Below are 18,704 nucleotides of genomic sequence, written 5' to 3'. Positions count from 1 at the left end.
TTTTGAACAAAGGTTAATGGCAGTTTGTCCATCTTGGCCAGTCTTTCCCTACTTGAAATGAACCATGGGCAACAGGGATGGAAAGACACCCTTTTCACTCTTCCCACATAAAAGCCACATTTTGTTTTATTTCAGATACAAAATTGAGGATTTCCACAAATTTGAAGAATTCCTTTACTTGTATTTGAAAGGACTCCCCGGTGTGCAGTTTTTAAAAATGAAAACATTATTTTGTAGACCTTGTCTTCCACTTGAAAAAATGCCAATATCATGAGCAAGATGTAGCAGATTCTGAATTGAGGATAATTTTGAGAAATTTGGTAAAAATGAAGTCAAGTTATCACTTATAAAAATGTAAAAGCATTATTGTGTTTATGAAATGGATAAAACAACCACTCTTCTTGACAATGTCTGGAAATATGCCAGTACTTTTGGCTTCATTAATAAGCAGCTACTTGTATTTGTGATGAAACATAATGGGACCCCCAAAAGTGCAGTGTGTTTTATATGTATATGTACTGATGGACAGTTAATGCTGTAGGAAATCAAGTGTACAACTGTATTGTCAATCACTGTGTTTACCCTAGCAGTATCTACAATCACTGTACATGTTAGTTTTAGAATTGAGATTGCTCCTGTTTTGTTTCTGGCATGAAAATTAGTTTTAAGACTTTGTAGGCCCTTTTTGTATGTCCTACTTCTACTTAATTATTATGCAGACAGTGTTGTAACTTGGCTCACATTAATGACAGCATTTGTGTGTGGCTTTGTTATAATACTTTGAAACACTATTCCATAGTAACAGGTTTACTCCTGTTAAGTATTATATATATATATATATTGTGTATGTGTGTGTGTGTGTAGTCACAAAGTAACCATTTCTTTTGTCCATCTTTAGCTTATGTTGAGACAACCACCCTACACTGTACTGTGGGAGAGATGCTACCCAATCCAAACAACAGCTGTACATACCTCCTGTGTGATAACCAATACCAGCTCCAAGAGAAACAGTGTCCAAGTGGTCAAGTATTTAACTCCTCCAAAAAACAGTGTGTCACAAAGTACAGTGCTAAGGATGAATGCAGTCCAAGTGAGTTTGAAAAGAGATTATTCCTTAGCTATACTGACGTGATGTGGATAGCAAAATAAGGAAATATTTAAGCTGGGTTATATATAATGAGTTATTTTGGTTAATACAGACCAAATCATTTCCTTCAAGCTTTACACTGATCTTTTGGATGATTATATGACCTAGGTTGTTTACAGTTGCCTGGTTGGTGTGCCACTGCTCAAATCAATGCCAGCCTGGCTGAATCAAAGCTCAACACAACTGCAGACCACATATCTAAGGTGCTGAATGATGATACCATTGAGTTCAGGCTTATCCTTGATGAAGTTGACAAATTCATAACCTTGAAAAATGATATATGGACTGCATTGCACCAGGCATTCACTGGAGTTGTAATCTATAAATTGAGCTAATAGCCCACAGAAGAACTGAAGCTGAATCTCGGTGGAAATTCATCAAAGCTGATAGTACAAATGACAAAATCATCTAAACTACAGCTTGTTGACTCCACATGATCTATTCCCATTGCACCTCCAGCATGTGGTTTTTCAGTAACAAAATAGACAATTGGTTTTCTACAGCACCTTCTGTTAACAAAATTTGCTGATGGTTTTTCTTTAGGGCTGAGGAGGAACCTATCAACTTTGGATAATTATGAAAAATGTATCTCACTGATTTTGACCTTGCCCTTTTGGATAGTGTCAAGGTCATCACTGTCCAAAGACAGCTATGCCTAGCGGCACATACTGGAGTTTTCAAAGATGCTGCAAGTGTTTAGCATTTCACATTACTTTTTTTGCCAATTGCTAATTGTCCTTAAAAAAGAAATGATTCTGTTAACCATCCCCATTTTTTTGTGACCAGTCTCCTCTAATCCATGGGTTCTCTATTATCTCAGACCATCTGCATTCTATTCTTCTGGCTTTGGGGTGAGGATACTGAAACACTAAGTTATTTTTGCACACTACTGTTTATATATATATATATATAATAATTTTCTGTCCACCTCTCTACTCTCTAGTTTAGCTACATGGTTTCATGATATGGTTGTCTGCTTTAATAATATATACCTATCTCTCCATTATATATATATATATATATATATATATATATATATATATATATATATATATATATATATATATATATATATATATATATATATATATATATATATATATATATATATATATATATATATATATATATATATATATATATATATATATATACCTGTTATGTCTTCTTTCTCTTCTGTTCAGACCCCACCTTGTATCTGTCTATTGTCTCTTAATCTGTTTATATATATATATATATATATATATATATATATATATATATATATATATATATATATATATATATATATATATATATATATATATATATATATATATATATATATATATATATATATATATATATATATAGACACACACACAGTGGAATCCCGCTATTATGCAATAATTGCATGTAATTCCATTGAAAAAATTGCACACAGATTTACAATCTTCAATAATTTTTTCCCCAGATCATTGTGTCTGAATTCAATGTCTAATATACAGCATGAACAGAGTATCAACACCATTTACTTGCCATCTGATATTGTACTGTTGGGGCTTGCAATTAATCCATAATACATTTAATTCCATTGCAAAAATTGCATACATATTTAAACTATTCAATAATTTTGTAACAGATCTTTATATGTCTGAATTCAAAGTTGAATAATTAACAGCAAAATTTGGTTAAGAAAGATGTGTACGGTCATTATGTTCCAGGGTCAATGAATGGTGTCTGTACAAATTTCGCATTGCTAAAATTTTCTCATATGCATTTCCAAGTACATTTATCCATTGTAAATTTGCAATAATTAACGCTTGTACGCCTATTTGTTTGAATGACTACAGCAAGAATAATTAACAATCAACATTCGCTTTCAGCATGCATATAACTTTTACTTCAGATTTTGTGAATATTGAAAGAAACACATGAAAACTACTAATCATTGTGCAAAGTACAGAGAACAACTTGCATTTGTGAACTTGCTCCATAATGGTAAAATATTTTTATAAAAAATAGGAAATTAATAATGAGTCCATAAGTAAACACAATACACATGTAAAACCCAAGAACTAAGTGCAGTAGACCTGCAGTGGTCACGAGTCACTTTTATAAATTGTATTAAGCTGAATGCATCTACAATTTCATATACTTTCAACTTTTAGCTAATAAAGCAGACATTATTTACTGGTCAACTGATTGTGTCTAATAACACCGCCAAGCCCAGAAAGCATGTTGGCAGCTTTCATTTTTTGATTTTTATTAAATTGTGAGAATCTGTAACCACTGCTTTGTCTGCTACTTGGTTGTGTATGCAGTTAAAGAAGAAACACATGTTGGCTATTGTTTGAGCAGCGATTGTATACAGAATTAATTGAAAACAATCACAAAGACGACCTGCTGGATTTACTCATGGATCAGGAATAAGTAACATTTCCGATAATGTTTATTTTGGCATAACACTTCAAGAACCTGGTGAAATTGTTAAATTTCAGAAGGTATGGCACAATCATATTATATTAAAATTCATACGTGAACTCTTCCCCAAAATGATAATAAATGTTTTACACACTATTTCTCGTATACAAAAAAAATAAAATTTCCTGGTGTGAGAAAAATACATGTACATGTATTTAAAATTTCAGGAACCATGCCACGATCATATTATATTTGCATTTGTATGTGATCTCTTCCCCAAAATGATAGTAAATTTTTTATACACTGTTTCATGTACTTTGAACAAAAAATATTTTTTCATGTGTGAAATTTCGGGAGCCATGCCATGGCCATGTTATATCCAAATTCATGTTATCATGGGGCATGTTATGATGGGGTCGCACTGTGTGTATATATATATATATATATAATTACATACTAACACCCACTTCCCTTACATACGGAATATGATTTTTTTCACCCTTATGAAAGACAGGCCACACAGACCATACATTAACTAAATGTGCTGAACCAGCATTAAGTATATGTCCCAATTACCCATATTTGTCATGATGCTGACAGCAGAATATGACCCGGTTACCCAAATTGTCATTGCCTTCCTGGATCCTACAAACTGTAGATGATTTTATGTTTTCCCAATTATCCCTTCCCAGTTGCTGCTAATTTGAAACCTGTTACTGGCATTATTCTGTTATTTCCTGCTCATTCAGTCTGATACATTTAACTTTTTCCCTCACTACCATCCCTTTGGTCATAGTCCCATAGAATTTTTTTTGACTTGGACTGGTTCTTTAAAACATGATATAGTTTGAGATTTTTTAGCCTGATGACTTCAGACCAGTTGCTGACAGAATGAATTCTGTTCATATGACCGTTCCAAAGACATAATAATGGTTGCTTTGTGTGAACATTCAAACACATTTAATAAGTGCTCAGAGTAGTCGTTCTTATTGTTAAGCACCAGGAGAGTGAGTATTGATGGTGAATACTTGCATGTGAAAAGACATTTTTTATCATGACACCCTCAGTAAACTAAAAAGCTCTCACAACTGAAGATCCATTTGGTCCTGTGTCTTTTAGGATTTTAGGGGTTTGAATGCATTAGGCTTTCATTTTTTATTTTTGTTTTGAAGTTGTTTAAGGAACTGTAACAGTCAAACATGGTGTTAATTCATTGATTTGGACAGGAAAAGCTTCCCATCCATGTAATGATTGAAAATGGGATGCAACAATGTAGCAAGTAATGTGTTAAAATTTGCCATAGATTTTTCTTATCTATAATTCATCTTGCTTGTTTACAAATGATCCATTGTAATTGATGAGACAGGTGTGTTTAAAGTTAAAATAACAACAAAAGCTTTACAAGAGCAGAAATAAGTTAATATTATATATACACCTCTCCCTCGATAACTTGTGCACAACAGGGTCCACAAACATAGACCACACTATAAGCGAGACATGAGTTACCAAGGGACCTTCAAAACTTTGAAAAAAATGCTTTGACATTGAGAAAACCGTGTGGGGGAAGTGGCATTATGGAACTGGGCCATTTATTGACTGAATCCTCATTTTAAAATCACGTCGATAATAATTTTTAATGACGCGCTTTTTCTAATGAAGTTGTTCATTATTCTGTTTAAATAACATTTATTTTCAAAATTTCCAACATATGAAAGATCGTTCCAACTGGTTTCAACAACCATCAAGTGTACGTGAAAAAATCTGTGCATTATGTCACTGCTTTCTGTTTTCTTGATGAGTCTGGTTCCTGTAGTGGTGTTTAATATTATCTTGCCAAATCAGGAGTCCCAAGAGCAGGGAACTAGACTAACTGTTGATACGCCAGCAAACAAGACTCCTTTTTTTCAAAAACACACAGCATTTATTTTGTGTGACAATCGTTTGCATTGAAATTCAATTTTTGTATTGTTCAATTAGTACAATATTGATGTCGTGATTTCATTGGAAGTAATAATGAAACTTCTTATCATCCTTGAGGATATATCTAAGTGTCAGTTCAAGAATTCTCTGAAACTTGCTTGCCGACAATGGAACGTATCTGTAAAATCAAGCTCTTTATTTTACGAAGTATTCATTTCGCTTGTCTGCCTTGTTATCTTTGATCACAGTTATGAAAGAGTCAGTTAATTTAAGGTAGTTTATGTAACATACAAAATAACATTTATAAGTGTGTTATTGATCAAATGATACGAGTATAAGACATTGGCTGCTAGATTCTAAGTTTGTTGGATTATTTGTTCCTTTTAATTTTTCTTTTATTCCACCTTCTTTATTTGATTCAAAAGACATAATTAACGTGATAATGCAAAGGAGGCCAGCTTTTAATTCAGTGCAGCAATACAACAAATACTTCCGGAAGTCAGTTATCAAAACACGTTCGGCACTTAATTAGGTTCTCAGAGAAACACTCGCGGACATAGCTGTTACGGTACGGTAGATTGACCCATTTCATGTTTAATTTCAAGAGGGCACATTGCATTTATGATGATTACACTTAAAAGGAACTAAAAGATAGAACTAGAACACAAATTTAAATTGATAATTAAAAAAAAAAAATTTATTTATTAAAGTACTGCCTCCTCTCGTCGTATGTGACATTTTCATTGATCAAAATTTCCTTACATATCGTTAATTGTGGTGTACAAGGAATGTCGTTTGGAAAGAAAATGTAAAAAAATGTATGACCTATTTTTAAATTTGATACTTCATAGTGTTGGTTAAAATTTCCAGGTCCTACCTTCCGTTTTTGACGATAAAACGAGCGATAAATCAAAGTTTCTGTTACCAATTTTGATAGTGATTTTCTTCAAGTTCAACAATCAGGGATCAATTTTTGGGGTATTTTCTGGTTTAAAAAATGGGATCCACACCTGACCCAGCATTATCAGGGTGCGAGTTATCGAAGGAGTAGTGTATATATAATAATAATAATAATAATAATAATAATAATGAGGACTTTGTATATTATAGTGCCTAATCTTTAGAAGCTCTAAGCGCTTTACAACATTAGACAACACCTATAAGATAAAAAACATATAATGATATGATTACAAAAACAAACACCATGAAAATAGAAAACATTAAAAAAACATGCTGAGAATATTTAAGGTAGGAAACATTATTAGGTCTTTTAGTTTGTTCTTGCAGTCAAAATAAGTATATATATATATATCTGGGGGTGTTACATTTTCCAAATAGGTGGTTTGTTTATTAGAGCACAATAATGAAAACTGAAGTTGTTCATTAGATGTACTCTTATAATGACACATGTACATCTTTTTTGCCACTGAATTCAGTCATTGTAAATGATTCAGAAGAGTTAAAATGATCAACACATTTCCCCACTCAGCAGCTGGTTGAAATAGGACTAATAACTCTTTGAACCTGACCTCTAGCTATTTTGTCATGTTTAACACCACATGTGTGCCTGTGACTTTGGTAATTTATACAATGATATATACATTGTAACAGTCACAGTGAGCAATTGAAACTTCTGCAGCATTCCATTGTAACAAATGATATGAAGCAGAGGGGTATTGAAAAGCACAGTTCTTACACTGCATCTTTTAAATTTTCTGTTCTTAGGGGAGGTGGCATTAATTGGAGTGGGGGAATTAATTAATTATCCTCTGTGTGCGTGTGTGTATGTATATGTATGTATATATATATATATATATATATATATATATATATATATATATATATATATATATATATATATATATATATATATATATATATATATAGCTTCCTGTCGATTACAGATATATGGCCAGTGTATGATTAAGCAAAATTGTGGACAGTCATGATGCAAAATTTTGGTGTAGTGATCTACAGTGTATGCACAAAAAGCTTCTGATCATTATAAACATTGAGAGTCCATCTGTCTGTCTTCCTTTTCTTATGCATACATGCATTCATACATATGCAAAAACAAAGTTTACTTATCACAGACACATGACTTTAAGTTTCACTAGTGTCTTTGAATTTATTCAAGTTTACAGACTGAGATTGGAATGGAAAATTTTAGATTCAGTGTCTGTGAAGATGTAGCTGTTAACTCTGCAAATATTCAGTTGTGTCTGTATTTTGCTTTGTCTTTTTAGGCTGTTTTTAATGGCACTTTTTATATGTCTTTATCATGCAGATAAATCAGAGCTGAAGGTCTTTTGCAAGGTTGGTAGCCAACCCTGGTGTCCTGGGTGGGTATCAAACCCACAAACCTAATGGATTATGATTCTAACGTTTTTCCAATTGAGCTACCATGATCAACATTTTGCTTTGTAAAATATCTTTGCAAATTTGCAAAGATATTGTTAGAGTGGAACTTTAATTTGTAACAGCCAAAGAATTTAGAGTATGATTTGAAAGTTCAGAATTCAAAGTAGGACTAAGTATCAAGGAACAGGAGTCGAAATCTGAGGTTCAACACTACAGTTTAGTTTTTTTACACATGGTTCAGACTTTGTTGTTGTTGTTCTTGTTAATTTAATGCCATTTTTCAGCACATGATAGGCTATACAGGGCAGCCAATATAACTGGTGGAAATTATATACAATGCCAGCAAAGAAAAATCTGTCTTGAAAGACCACTGCTATGAGAGACCACCTGTCTTGAGAGACCAGGTTCTCAAGGCATAGATTGGTTGGTTATGATATGTTATAACCTGTAATTAGAGACTGCCAGTCATGAAAGACCATACTCTATTGGCAGAAGGGGCAATCTTTCAAATAGAATAAATAGAAAAATCTGGTTGATCAGAGTTCTATCTAGGTTTACAATAAATGAGCAAAATAAAAAACTTTTCAAACATTGATAAACTTCTGCTGCAGATACATTTGTCTTTTACTACAGGAACAACTATGCCCACATGTACACCTGGAGAGCTGCGCCCCAAGCGATACAACTGTAGCTCATACTTCCTCTGTGAGTACAACTACAAGATGACCGAAAAGCAATGTGCAAGTGGTGGGGTCTTCAGTCCCTCCAGATTGCGTTGTGTGTACAAGTTGAGTGAATATGATGACTGTAGTCTAGGTAAAGAAACAAATTGCATTCATTTTCAGTTTAATAGGGCCCCACATTGCAATATATGAGCATTTTGGTTTTCACATTTTTGTCTGTTCACATGTCTGCCATTCATCTGCTTGTAACATGCATAGCTCAGAAATTCTTGGACACTATTTCATATCATTTGGTATTGTATTTACCCATAAACCAAGTGCAACTGCAAACAACATAGGCCCCAGTCTGCTATCTCATAATGCCCTGGCACTGTGCTGTTAATTCTTCTGTTTACTTCTAACAAATTACACAAACCTGATCTGAATCTGTTTTTGTAATTTGCATTTGGACTCAACTTAATAAACAAGTATATGTTGTAGATTACCTATCTAATTCATCAATTTGTACTTTTTAATAGTTTCATCTTTTTAGCTCCATTTTTGACAGAGTTACAGTCCTTCTTGTTATCATTTTATAGTCTTTATAATGGCAGTTTCCTATAGCTAATACATCTTTGCTACTTCCAAGGTTCTGATTTGTTAACCCTATCTACATCTTGGCAGATTGAACAGGTATTAAAGTGCTCCGTCCTAGTGACATCTGTTGGGGGTTCATAAATTGCCTCTCTTAGTATGTAGTGTCAACTAACCAGTAGCTTGTTACAGTGGTGTATTGTACGTAGACTGAAAATGGTGAAGGCAATTCACTTCAAAAGGATACTTTGTTAGTTTAACATCAAAAAATGTATGACTAAGTATCAGAGAGAAGTCATTACAGTGTATTATAGGGAAAGGAATTGTATTTGTACAAACTCGGACCAGCAATGGAAAATTGTTTATTAGTGAGTATGTTCCAGTTGTGTGCTCCCTTAATTTGGCTTGATGAAGTACAAACAGTGTTCAAATTTGAACAACTTGACTTTGATTGTATGCGGTGTCTTGCAGCTGCATCAAGTAAAATTGACAGACTCAAAGCACTGAAATATCAGTTTGATCTGCCAAGGTGTAGATAGGATTAACACATTGGAACCTTGACTCTCTAATTAAAAAAGCAAAGATGATAGCTAATATAGGTGAGGAGCTATTGAACATATCCTGGGGAAGTATATATACATGTAGTGTGAATGTTATCTAAAATACTTAATAATAATAATAATAATAATAATAATAAAAATAATAATAATAATAATGAGGACTTTGAATAGCGCCTAATCTTTAGAAGCTCTAAGCGCTTTACAACATTAGACAACACCTATAAGATAAAAAAGATATAACGATATGATTACAAAAACAAACACCATGAAATTAGAAAACATTAATAAAAAAACATGCTGAGAATATTTAAGGTAGGAAACATTATTAGGTCTTTAAGTTTGTTCTTGCAGTCGAAATAAGTGAGTTTTGAGAGCACTCTTGAATGTGATCACTGTGTCTTTGTGTCTAAGTTCAGTGGGCAATTCATTCCACGTTGCTGGGCCCTGGTATGCAAAAGAACACTGTCCATATGACATTTTTTCATAGTGGGAATAATGAGTATACAATTGTCAGAAGAGGAGTGTAAGTATCTTGCTGGTGTGTACAAATGGGTGAGGTCGGATAGGTATGTTGGACTAGAGTCCGACAGTGAAACGTAGCACAGAGAACAAATTTTGTGTTTGATTCTGGATCGAATGGATAGCCAGTGTAGGGTACAGAGCAGCGGGGAGATGAATATATTTCAGTCCTACAATGCACACCTGATTGTTCTGACATCTATAAATCTTTTATACAGATGAATAACATTAATCAGTCAGATATTAATCAGTTGAACATAATCCTATCTACAAGAATTTAATTATTAATAACTTGCCTTAAAAGCTGGCTCATTTTATGGTGTAAAGACTTGTGATCTGTGTTGATGTGCATGTTATAAGTCCATGTGACCTTTTATCAATGATAAGCCTACTTCATGTAAACAATCTGGCCTTGCATGTGTCATGAATTCAGCAGCTAAAATATATTTCCAAGTTTGAAATTGCTTTAACTTTTATCAGGGTTTTTTTAAGTGTAAAATTTTAATATGGGATAATTTTTTGTTGTTTTGTTTTTGGAGTTGATAGGTTTCAGTTTCATGGAAAGAACATTTTAATATTAAAAAAGAAATTTGGGACACTCAAATACATTCGATCTTGGGGGAATTCCTGTATAGCAAATCTTGAGTTTTGAGGCTATTCACAGTATTTTTTTTTTCTTTTATGCAATAGATGTTAAATGTATACATTTGTTTGATAGTTACATATATATTTCTTGTATATTTGTTTTCATTGCAGGACCATAATGTAAACCTGCTGTTAGCTAATTATGTCACCCTGGATAAATAAATAATTTAATTTTCAAAGTGAAAATTTAAGAGCAAGTTTCAATAGTGTTAATTAAATCTCAAATAATCCTAAAAGTTCAATCACAAATCCAAAAGTATAGAGTGATCTGAATGAATCCCAGTAGTGAATGTGCTGATATACCAATAGTCTTGAATGAGCTGATGTGCCAATACTCTTGATATATCACAATGGTATAATCCAGAATGTCTTTGAAGAAATTCACAATAATCCAATGAGCACTTTCTAATTCCAATGAATAATTTTAAATACATAATTCCTCTCAAAGCATATTTGAACACAAGTAACAATGATTCTAGAGAATGAACTTAAAGTAGGAATGAAGACACTGTTTACAACTTCAACCCTATAATAAAAATGTAAAACATTTTAATACGACCAGGATTTGGGTCATTTTACCATCAAATTCATAAACATTATCACTTCTAGAACCTTTTAAAGTCAAAAGGAAATGTAAACATGTTTACAAATGGTATCTTAAAGCACAAACCACAATCACGGACAAAAGTTGGCTATGTAATATGTTGTTTACAAATGACTCTTACAATGTACATTCAAGTTAAACACACAATATAAATAATAATAACATTGATAATAATAAAAAATAATAATGTTGTTATTATTATTATTATTATTATTATTATTATTATTATTATTCGATCTTGACTAAGATATTTTTTTGCTGCATTTAAACTGCAAACCTGTTAATTTGTTTTGGCCAGTTCAGTATCATTACCTTTGATGGACTTTTGTTTGTCATTATGATGAATGAAGTCTTGTTCAGTGTGGCATGGTCTTGGAGGTGGAAACTGGAGAAGTGAGGAGACTATCAACTTTGGATGAGAAACCACATACCTTTGTACATGTCAGAACAATGGTTTAAACCTTAGGTTGCAGAGGCACAATGTAAACAGGTTACCTGTACTTACCATCTATACTTGCTTATAAGACAAGTCTAACTGAAGATGGCATGAACACCAAACTGCCATCACATAATGCACTGGCAGATCTGAGTCTTTGCATTTCGTTAGGAGTAATCAGTAAAACAAACAACATAGACCTTAATTGGCAGTTGCATTATGCTACAGCAGATCAGAATCTTTGTTGCTTGCAGTTTGACTCAATTTATAAGTGACTATATACAGTAACTGGTACTGTTCAATTCAGGGTGACAAAAGGTTTTGTTGCATTTGGACATAGAACACAATTAATTTTACTATATGTTCTCTACATTTGTTTCTCAATAATGACCTTTCCACTGTGTGACAATCAATACAAATCATATGCTAATCTAAAATACATTCAAAGATGACTTCATGGCGAAGTTCTTGTCAAAGGTTGACCTGCATTTTTTTAAGAGACTGGACTGTCAACAGAGCAGCATGTAAACAGAACATAGATTTCACTTCTGGATCATCACTCACTGTGCACTGTCACCAAAATATACATGGACATCCACACCATGAGCTCATATTCTCAAGAATAAACAATTACCTTAAAATCCCTACCAAAAATGCATAAATATAACTCTTCTATCACTACCAAAATGAGAGAGGAAAAAATAGACTAGAACTACATTCGTGGGTACTGAACTGGAAGTACTAATTGTGACCCGATTCCATTTATCCTGTAGGTAATAAAACCACTGGTAATTGTACTCCAGGAGAGCTGCTGCCCAAACCAGGCAACTGCAGTGCCTACTATTTATGTGACTACCGATACAGCCTAGTAGAGAAAGTGTGTCGCAGTGGACAGGTGTTCAGCCCTTCCAGAAAGCTTTGTGTCATCAAATTAAGTGCTTATGATGATTGTAATCCAGGTGAGATGCAGTATATTGAGGCATTTTTCTTATTTCACATAGCAAATTTTAATTGTGTGCCAATGGACCCCTTTCACAATAGGCATTTCGGACAAATCGCCATTCCTGATATCGAGTACTATAAATCAAAACAGTGGTATCACTGCTGGGTGAATGTTTTTTATATTGATTTAGAAGTGGAGATCGGCATTAGAAAGTCTGAATAATATCATAACATCATGTACATGTATTCACAAATAAACAAATATGAGCATTAATAAAATAATAATAATAATAATTCCCAATATGTTTTTTTTAAAAATAACTAGCACACACAGCCATGCAAATGAAAAATTTCTCATAGAAATTGGTTTTATACTAAAAATTTGTTTTAGAATGTATTTTATCTTTTGCACTTAACCAGTTTAAGCAAGTTCTTTTTCAGTTTTAATAATATTTGTCAATTCATGTTTAGAGGTATATACTGTTTGTACTATAAAAGCATGTTTAGAATTGTGTAGTTTAAATAAACTGCAAGTACAATCAGTGGAAAAATACTGTCTTTGCAGATTATGAAGTCAAAAGCTATCCCTGCCCATTCTGTCAAATTTAAATTTATAATAAAATTTTCCTTAGTCCCATTATAGGGTCCCCGAGTGGCTGAGTGGTCTAAAGCGTTCTTCGTTACGGATCACTGCCATCTCACCTCTGTCTGCAGCGGTTTGAGTCTAAGATTCAGCCAATGTGGGTATGTGAGAAAGCTTGCCAGTAGCTTCTCGTGGGTCGGTGGTTCTTTCCGGGGTTTTCCCGGGTTCTTCCTCCACCATTAATACTGGCTGCCATGTATAGCCTATCGTGTGCTGAAAAATGGCGTTAAACCCCACAACAACAACAACAAGTCCCATTATAGTTTATTTTAATTTTCAAAACAACATTTATCTATAGGTATTTTAATTTTAAATAACATTATTCTTAATTTGGTATGTTATCTTTCATGGATGAAATAAATTTTCATGTACACAAATAAGCTCTGTTCCTTGAAACTCTAATCTTACATGCCTTTCAGCAAAAAATGCAAATGCAGTTTAATTTTTTAACATTTGTTCCTTTCATAATTTTTTTGTTTCCTGTACTTATTAGTTATAAATAGTATAAATCTGATGGAAATTAATTTCTGTTTGTTTTTTTCTAATTCCCTGTCCACTGAGAATTTTTGGAGACCCATAACTCCTAGGCATTTTTTTCCTGCAAATCAGGGTGTAGGTGTACAATAGTAGCATGGCCATTGGTCTGCAGACACTCATTCAGACTTAAGATTTGTAACTGTTTGTTGGTTAAACACTGTAAACAAATTTAAATTTATGATATATGTATACACACTTCTTACATTTTGACACTTGATTGTAAATCTCCAAGCATTGAGCACCTCATTTTGGAATTGCAAGATAACCTGAGAACATTATTTTCAAGTATTGTGAAATTGGTCTATTGTAAAAACACAGCATTTGCTTCTTTTCCATATATATTGTTTATATTTACCTCCAGAACAGTAGATAAAATATCAAAGGGAAGAGCAGCATTGTCCAGACTGTATCTTTTAAGTGTGACATTTGAATGAAACTATTGCTGATTCATTGGTGTTTCACAGCATATCACAGCATATCACATCTTTAAATTGTATATGATGATAAGGCAGTCGGACTAAATTGCATTGCACAGGGACATACCATTGCTGCTTATCCTGACCTGGGTCTGGATAGGAACCAAACCCATACCACTCTGGGTATGAGTCTTGCACAAGAACCACTAAGACACTATAGCTTTGCCCTTATATACACTGTGATCGTACAGTGTGTAATTTATGGCAATACTTGGTTACAAGATAAAAGGTTAAGATCTTCACATTAAAATGTGATTGTTGAAATAATCAATTCAGAATGCCAACATGACCTGTTTGGCTTGTTCTTTACTCATAAACATGCACATTACACCATAATTCCTTGTGCTCCGAAACTTCTGATATGCCATTTGTGGTTAATGTTGTCAATTAGTCAAATCAGTCTTTAATCTTAAAGTTTGATGTCTATCCACCTTGCCAAGTACTGATGTTTTTCATGTGATGCAATTTTGATTCCCCATTTTTCATGGGTACAAAACTGATCGATGACATTTTCTGCTTCTGTCCTATCTATGGAGGGGCATATCATGTTACCCATGTCCATCCATCCCATCCACTCATGTCTTGTTTTGTCCTGTACTGTCCTGTCATATCTGTTACAAATTTTTCTTCTTATTGATAACTTCTAGGGCAAGATCAGTTTGCACCATTTTCAGGCAGCATTTAACACATTAACCCCTAGCAATGACTTTATGGGGCAAGAGGTAGAGGCCTACTGCTGAACTCTGTAGTGTCAAGGTCATGCATGATACACTAAAGTGGGTGGTACTATAGAAAGGTAGACAGATGTAGCTCTACAATGATACCAAATAATCTGGAATATCTAGTTGCACTACAAAATACAGATAGAAAAACTTCATTTTTTGGACCCGACTTTTTTTAACCCAAAATTCGCCCGTGGTCAGAATCCGATTTTGTGCCCAGATTTTAGACTTTTTGGTCTCAGATCTTATGCAAACTGGTATGAACTGCAAACAGACAGATGAGCCTTTGCAAAGAGTAGGATAAGATGGGCATTTGGAATAAAGAGTGGTCTCCATACAAAAATAATGCTCTGTCTGCGGCGGTTCGAGTCTAAGATTCAGCCAATGTGGGTATGTGAGAAAGCTTGCCAGCAGCTTCTCGTGGGTCGGTGGTTCTTTCCGGGGTTTTCTCTGGTTCTTCCTCCACCATTAATACTGGCCGCCATGTATAGCCTATCATGTGCTGCAAAATGGCGTTAAACCCCACAACAACAACAACAACAACAACAACAAAAATAATGGCTCCATTTAGAAAAAAAAAAAAAGAACTCCAACTTTTACCCTTCTGCTCATGCACGAGTCAAATAGCCAATGAAAAACGATGTTTCTAACACAACTAGGCAGTATGTTATTGAAAGATGACTGGGGATTTGGTGTTTTCGAGTCTATTCAGAAATAGCTTTCAAAATGTGTTTCCTACTTGATTTTCAGGCAAAAATGACCAAAAGCTCCAGGGGTTAATGTGTTAAAGGAGTTATTGCCTCTGTTTTACTTGCTACTTTCTTTAATTTTTGTTTCTACCCAAAACCTTTTCAAGAACTTCATGGATTGAAATTAAATTTGATATTTGGCTTTACATTATGAAAACCTAAATCAATTTCATTTTTAACCATTTTACTAGCAAAGTTTAACAGAGTTATGGCCCTAATTTGCTCAAGACCTTTTCAATAACTTTACACGTTGATAAGAACTCTTCCAGTGAAAACCCCATGTCAGTATGACTTTCTGTTCAGGAGTAGTAGTGATTTCAAGATGGCCACCACAGCACCCATCTTGAAAACCTTATGTCCAGTTGGTCCTAAATGAAACATGCCACATGAATATTAAGTATGGCCACCAAAGCAACCATCTTGAAAATTTTGCTGTTTCAATGCCATCTTATTGTATAGACATATCAACACAGGTTTTTCAATAAAAGACTTCTTAAGACATCTAGATTTATTATAATTGAAAATGGTACTGACCATACATCCAATATGGCCACCACAGCAGCCACTGTGGAAATCTTGTTCTTGCTACTCCTCTTGAATGGATATAATAGGAGCATGGGGTTTTCAGCATAAGATTTCTTATGGTGTCTAGTTGGTCTTAAATAAAAGTTGTGTGAATCCGATACCAATATAAAAACCACAGTGGCCACTTTGAAAATCTTGTTATTACTCCTCCTTGATGTAAATCATATCAAAATTTGATTTTCACCAGAAGGTTTCTTAAGATGTAGTTACGAAATGAATCTTCACAAAGTAAGAATTAAAAGTTCTATAACCTTTATGATAGTATTATTTGTATTAAATTATATATACACATACACACACAAGCAGTACACACAACATAGATAATAGAAAAGCCTTGTTTCCAAGGTGGAAAATATTTTCTGTCCCTGCTGTTGTCCATCATGTACCACATATAGCGTTTATTTTGAATGTCCACATTGTGGCTGGTAGTGGACAGATTAAGTTGTATTGCCACAGCAGTATTACATAATAGTGGACATCCACTACAGCACAAGGAACTTACCTGTCAGCTGAGCTATAGTAAACAGTTCAGAATGCTCTTTATATGTTGGACACAATGCTTTTTAATATTCAAAGACTTCCACACTAAAATGTATGGACATCTTGCAAGAGATGAAAGATAAATTTCTAGTTGCTTCACAAAACGTAAAGTGTTTAATGATTGTGATTTTAACAATTTTTGTCTGTGAGAGATAGGAGGGGGGGGTAACAAAGATCTTGCTTTCAGCAAAGAGAAAATAAATCACATAATGGTATTAGTGGGTTTACACAAGAAAAATAGTAATTTTTTTGTCTTTCCCCTAGTGACTTTTAAATTGTTTGCTTAACATGTTCCCACACAATGAAATACACATAGTGCTATCCAGAAAACAACCTCTAGTTCAGCATCTGTGCAGTAATTCCAAACAAATATACATGTCCATGTAAAACAATTTTTTGTTCAAGAAGTAGACACATGTTTGCTTTTACCATAGACCAACTGTTTATATGCAGACCCTACTAAGCACACGCAGCAGTATTATTTTGATGGCAGCTATTACAAATATACTTGTAATTGATGGTTTGGTCATCTGATGAATGTAACATAACCATATGTCATGAAAAAGCATAATCACTTAAATGTTTTTGATAGGAAGTAAATAAATATTGTTGTTACTGTTTTGGGCTTTAATACATTTCTCAGTGCAAGATAGGCAGCCAGTATAACTGATAAAGGAAAAGCCTGAGAAAAACTCTGGTAAGAACCACTGACCCATGGGAAACTACTGGCAAGCTTTCTCACACACCTACATTAGTTGAGCTCAGATAAACTTGTTTGAATTATTTTCAGTTGGTGCAGATACAGTTTAATATGCTATAGTATATTGTTTAAATCCACATGACAAATACTACAAAACAGTTCCCAAATGTTAAGTGAATATTGTTTTTTTTATCAGTTTGACCCAATTATTGTTTTTAAGAAGTTGATACAGATAAAACATTTTTTCACCAAAGAACCAGTACAAAATGCATATTTAGACAGGGTTTGCTATTTAGCAAGCAATGTGAAATTACTGGAATCATAAATGATCAGCCATCAGTTTCAAGTAGTTGGATATGTTTTTATGGACAATGTCATTTTTACATACTTGGTAATGGCGATATTGCTTTTATGCCATAGAGTGAAAGAGTTTACTGACTTCTAATAAACCAAAAATTGTTATATAAACTGGGAGCTTTATTCACATATTTTACTTTTCCTGAAAGATTTCATCCCAAAAATATGAAAAGTTAAAAAAAACAAATTAATAATTTATATTCTGTTGTGGAAAATCATAAACACTTGACAGTCTGACTTATCAAAACTTGATAAATACATTTTTGTGATGGTTTTTACATTAGATACTATGTTTAAAAAATGCATATACAAGTTGTACTAATCACCAAAGTAGCATACCTGCTTATCATATAAATTTTCATTATACTGTACAATCTTAATTATAACATTTTATTGTACAGTCTTAATCATAGCAATATACTGTACAGTTTTAATGATAGAATCATACTGTACAGTCTTAATCTTTTCATTATACTGTATAATCTTAATCATATCATTATACTGTACAGTTTTAATGATAGAATTATACTGTACAGTCTTAATCACATCATTATACTGTACAATCTTAATCATAGCATTATACTGTAGTCTTAATAATAGCA

The 18,704-nt window shown here is 33.3% G+C and overlaps 1 protein-coding gene across 3 annotated transcripts in view; it reads left to right on the top strand.

Moving 5' to 3' along the window:
• The first annotated feature begins 904 nt into the window (after window positions 1-904).
• LOC149807286 (chitin-binding domain protein cbd-1-like) overlaps window positions 905-18,704 on the top strand; it is a 95,844-nt gene continuing 78,044 nt past the window's right edge. For all 3 annotated transcript variants that reach the window (XM_089936323.1, XM_089936260.1, XM_089936202.1), the window contains exons 1-3: window positions 905-1,090; window positions 8,465-8,647; window positions 12,625-12,810. In XM_089936323.1, coding sequence (XP_089792449.1) covers window positions 940-1,090; window positions 8,465-8,647; window positions 12,625-12,810 — 520 coding nt within the window. In that variant the 5' untranslated portion in view covers window positions 905-939. The remainder of the gene's footprint in view (window positions 1,091-8,464; window positions 8,648-12,624; window positions 12,811-18,704) is intronic.

This window comes from Sinohyriopsis cumingii, chromosome 1, assembly GCF_028554795.1.
Source record: "Sinohyriopsis cumingii isolate HCF-2022 chromosome 1, ASM2855479v2, whole genome shotgun sequence".
Classification (NCBI taxonomy): domain Eukaryota; kingdom Metazoa; phylum Mollusca; class Bivalvia; order Unionida; family Unionidae; genus Sinohyriopsis; species Sinohyriopsis cumingii.
This window is presented reverse-complemented; position numbering and strand designations above follow the sequence as displayed.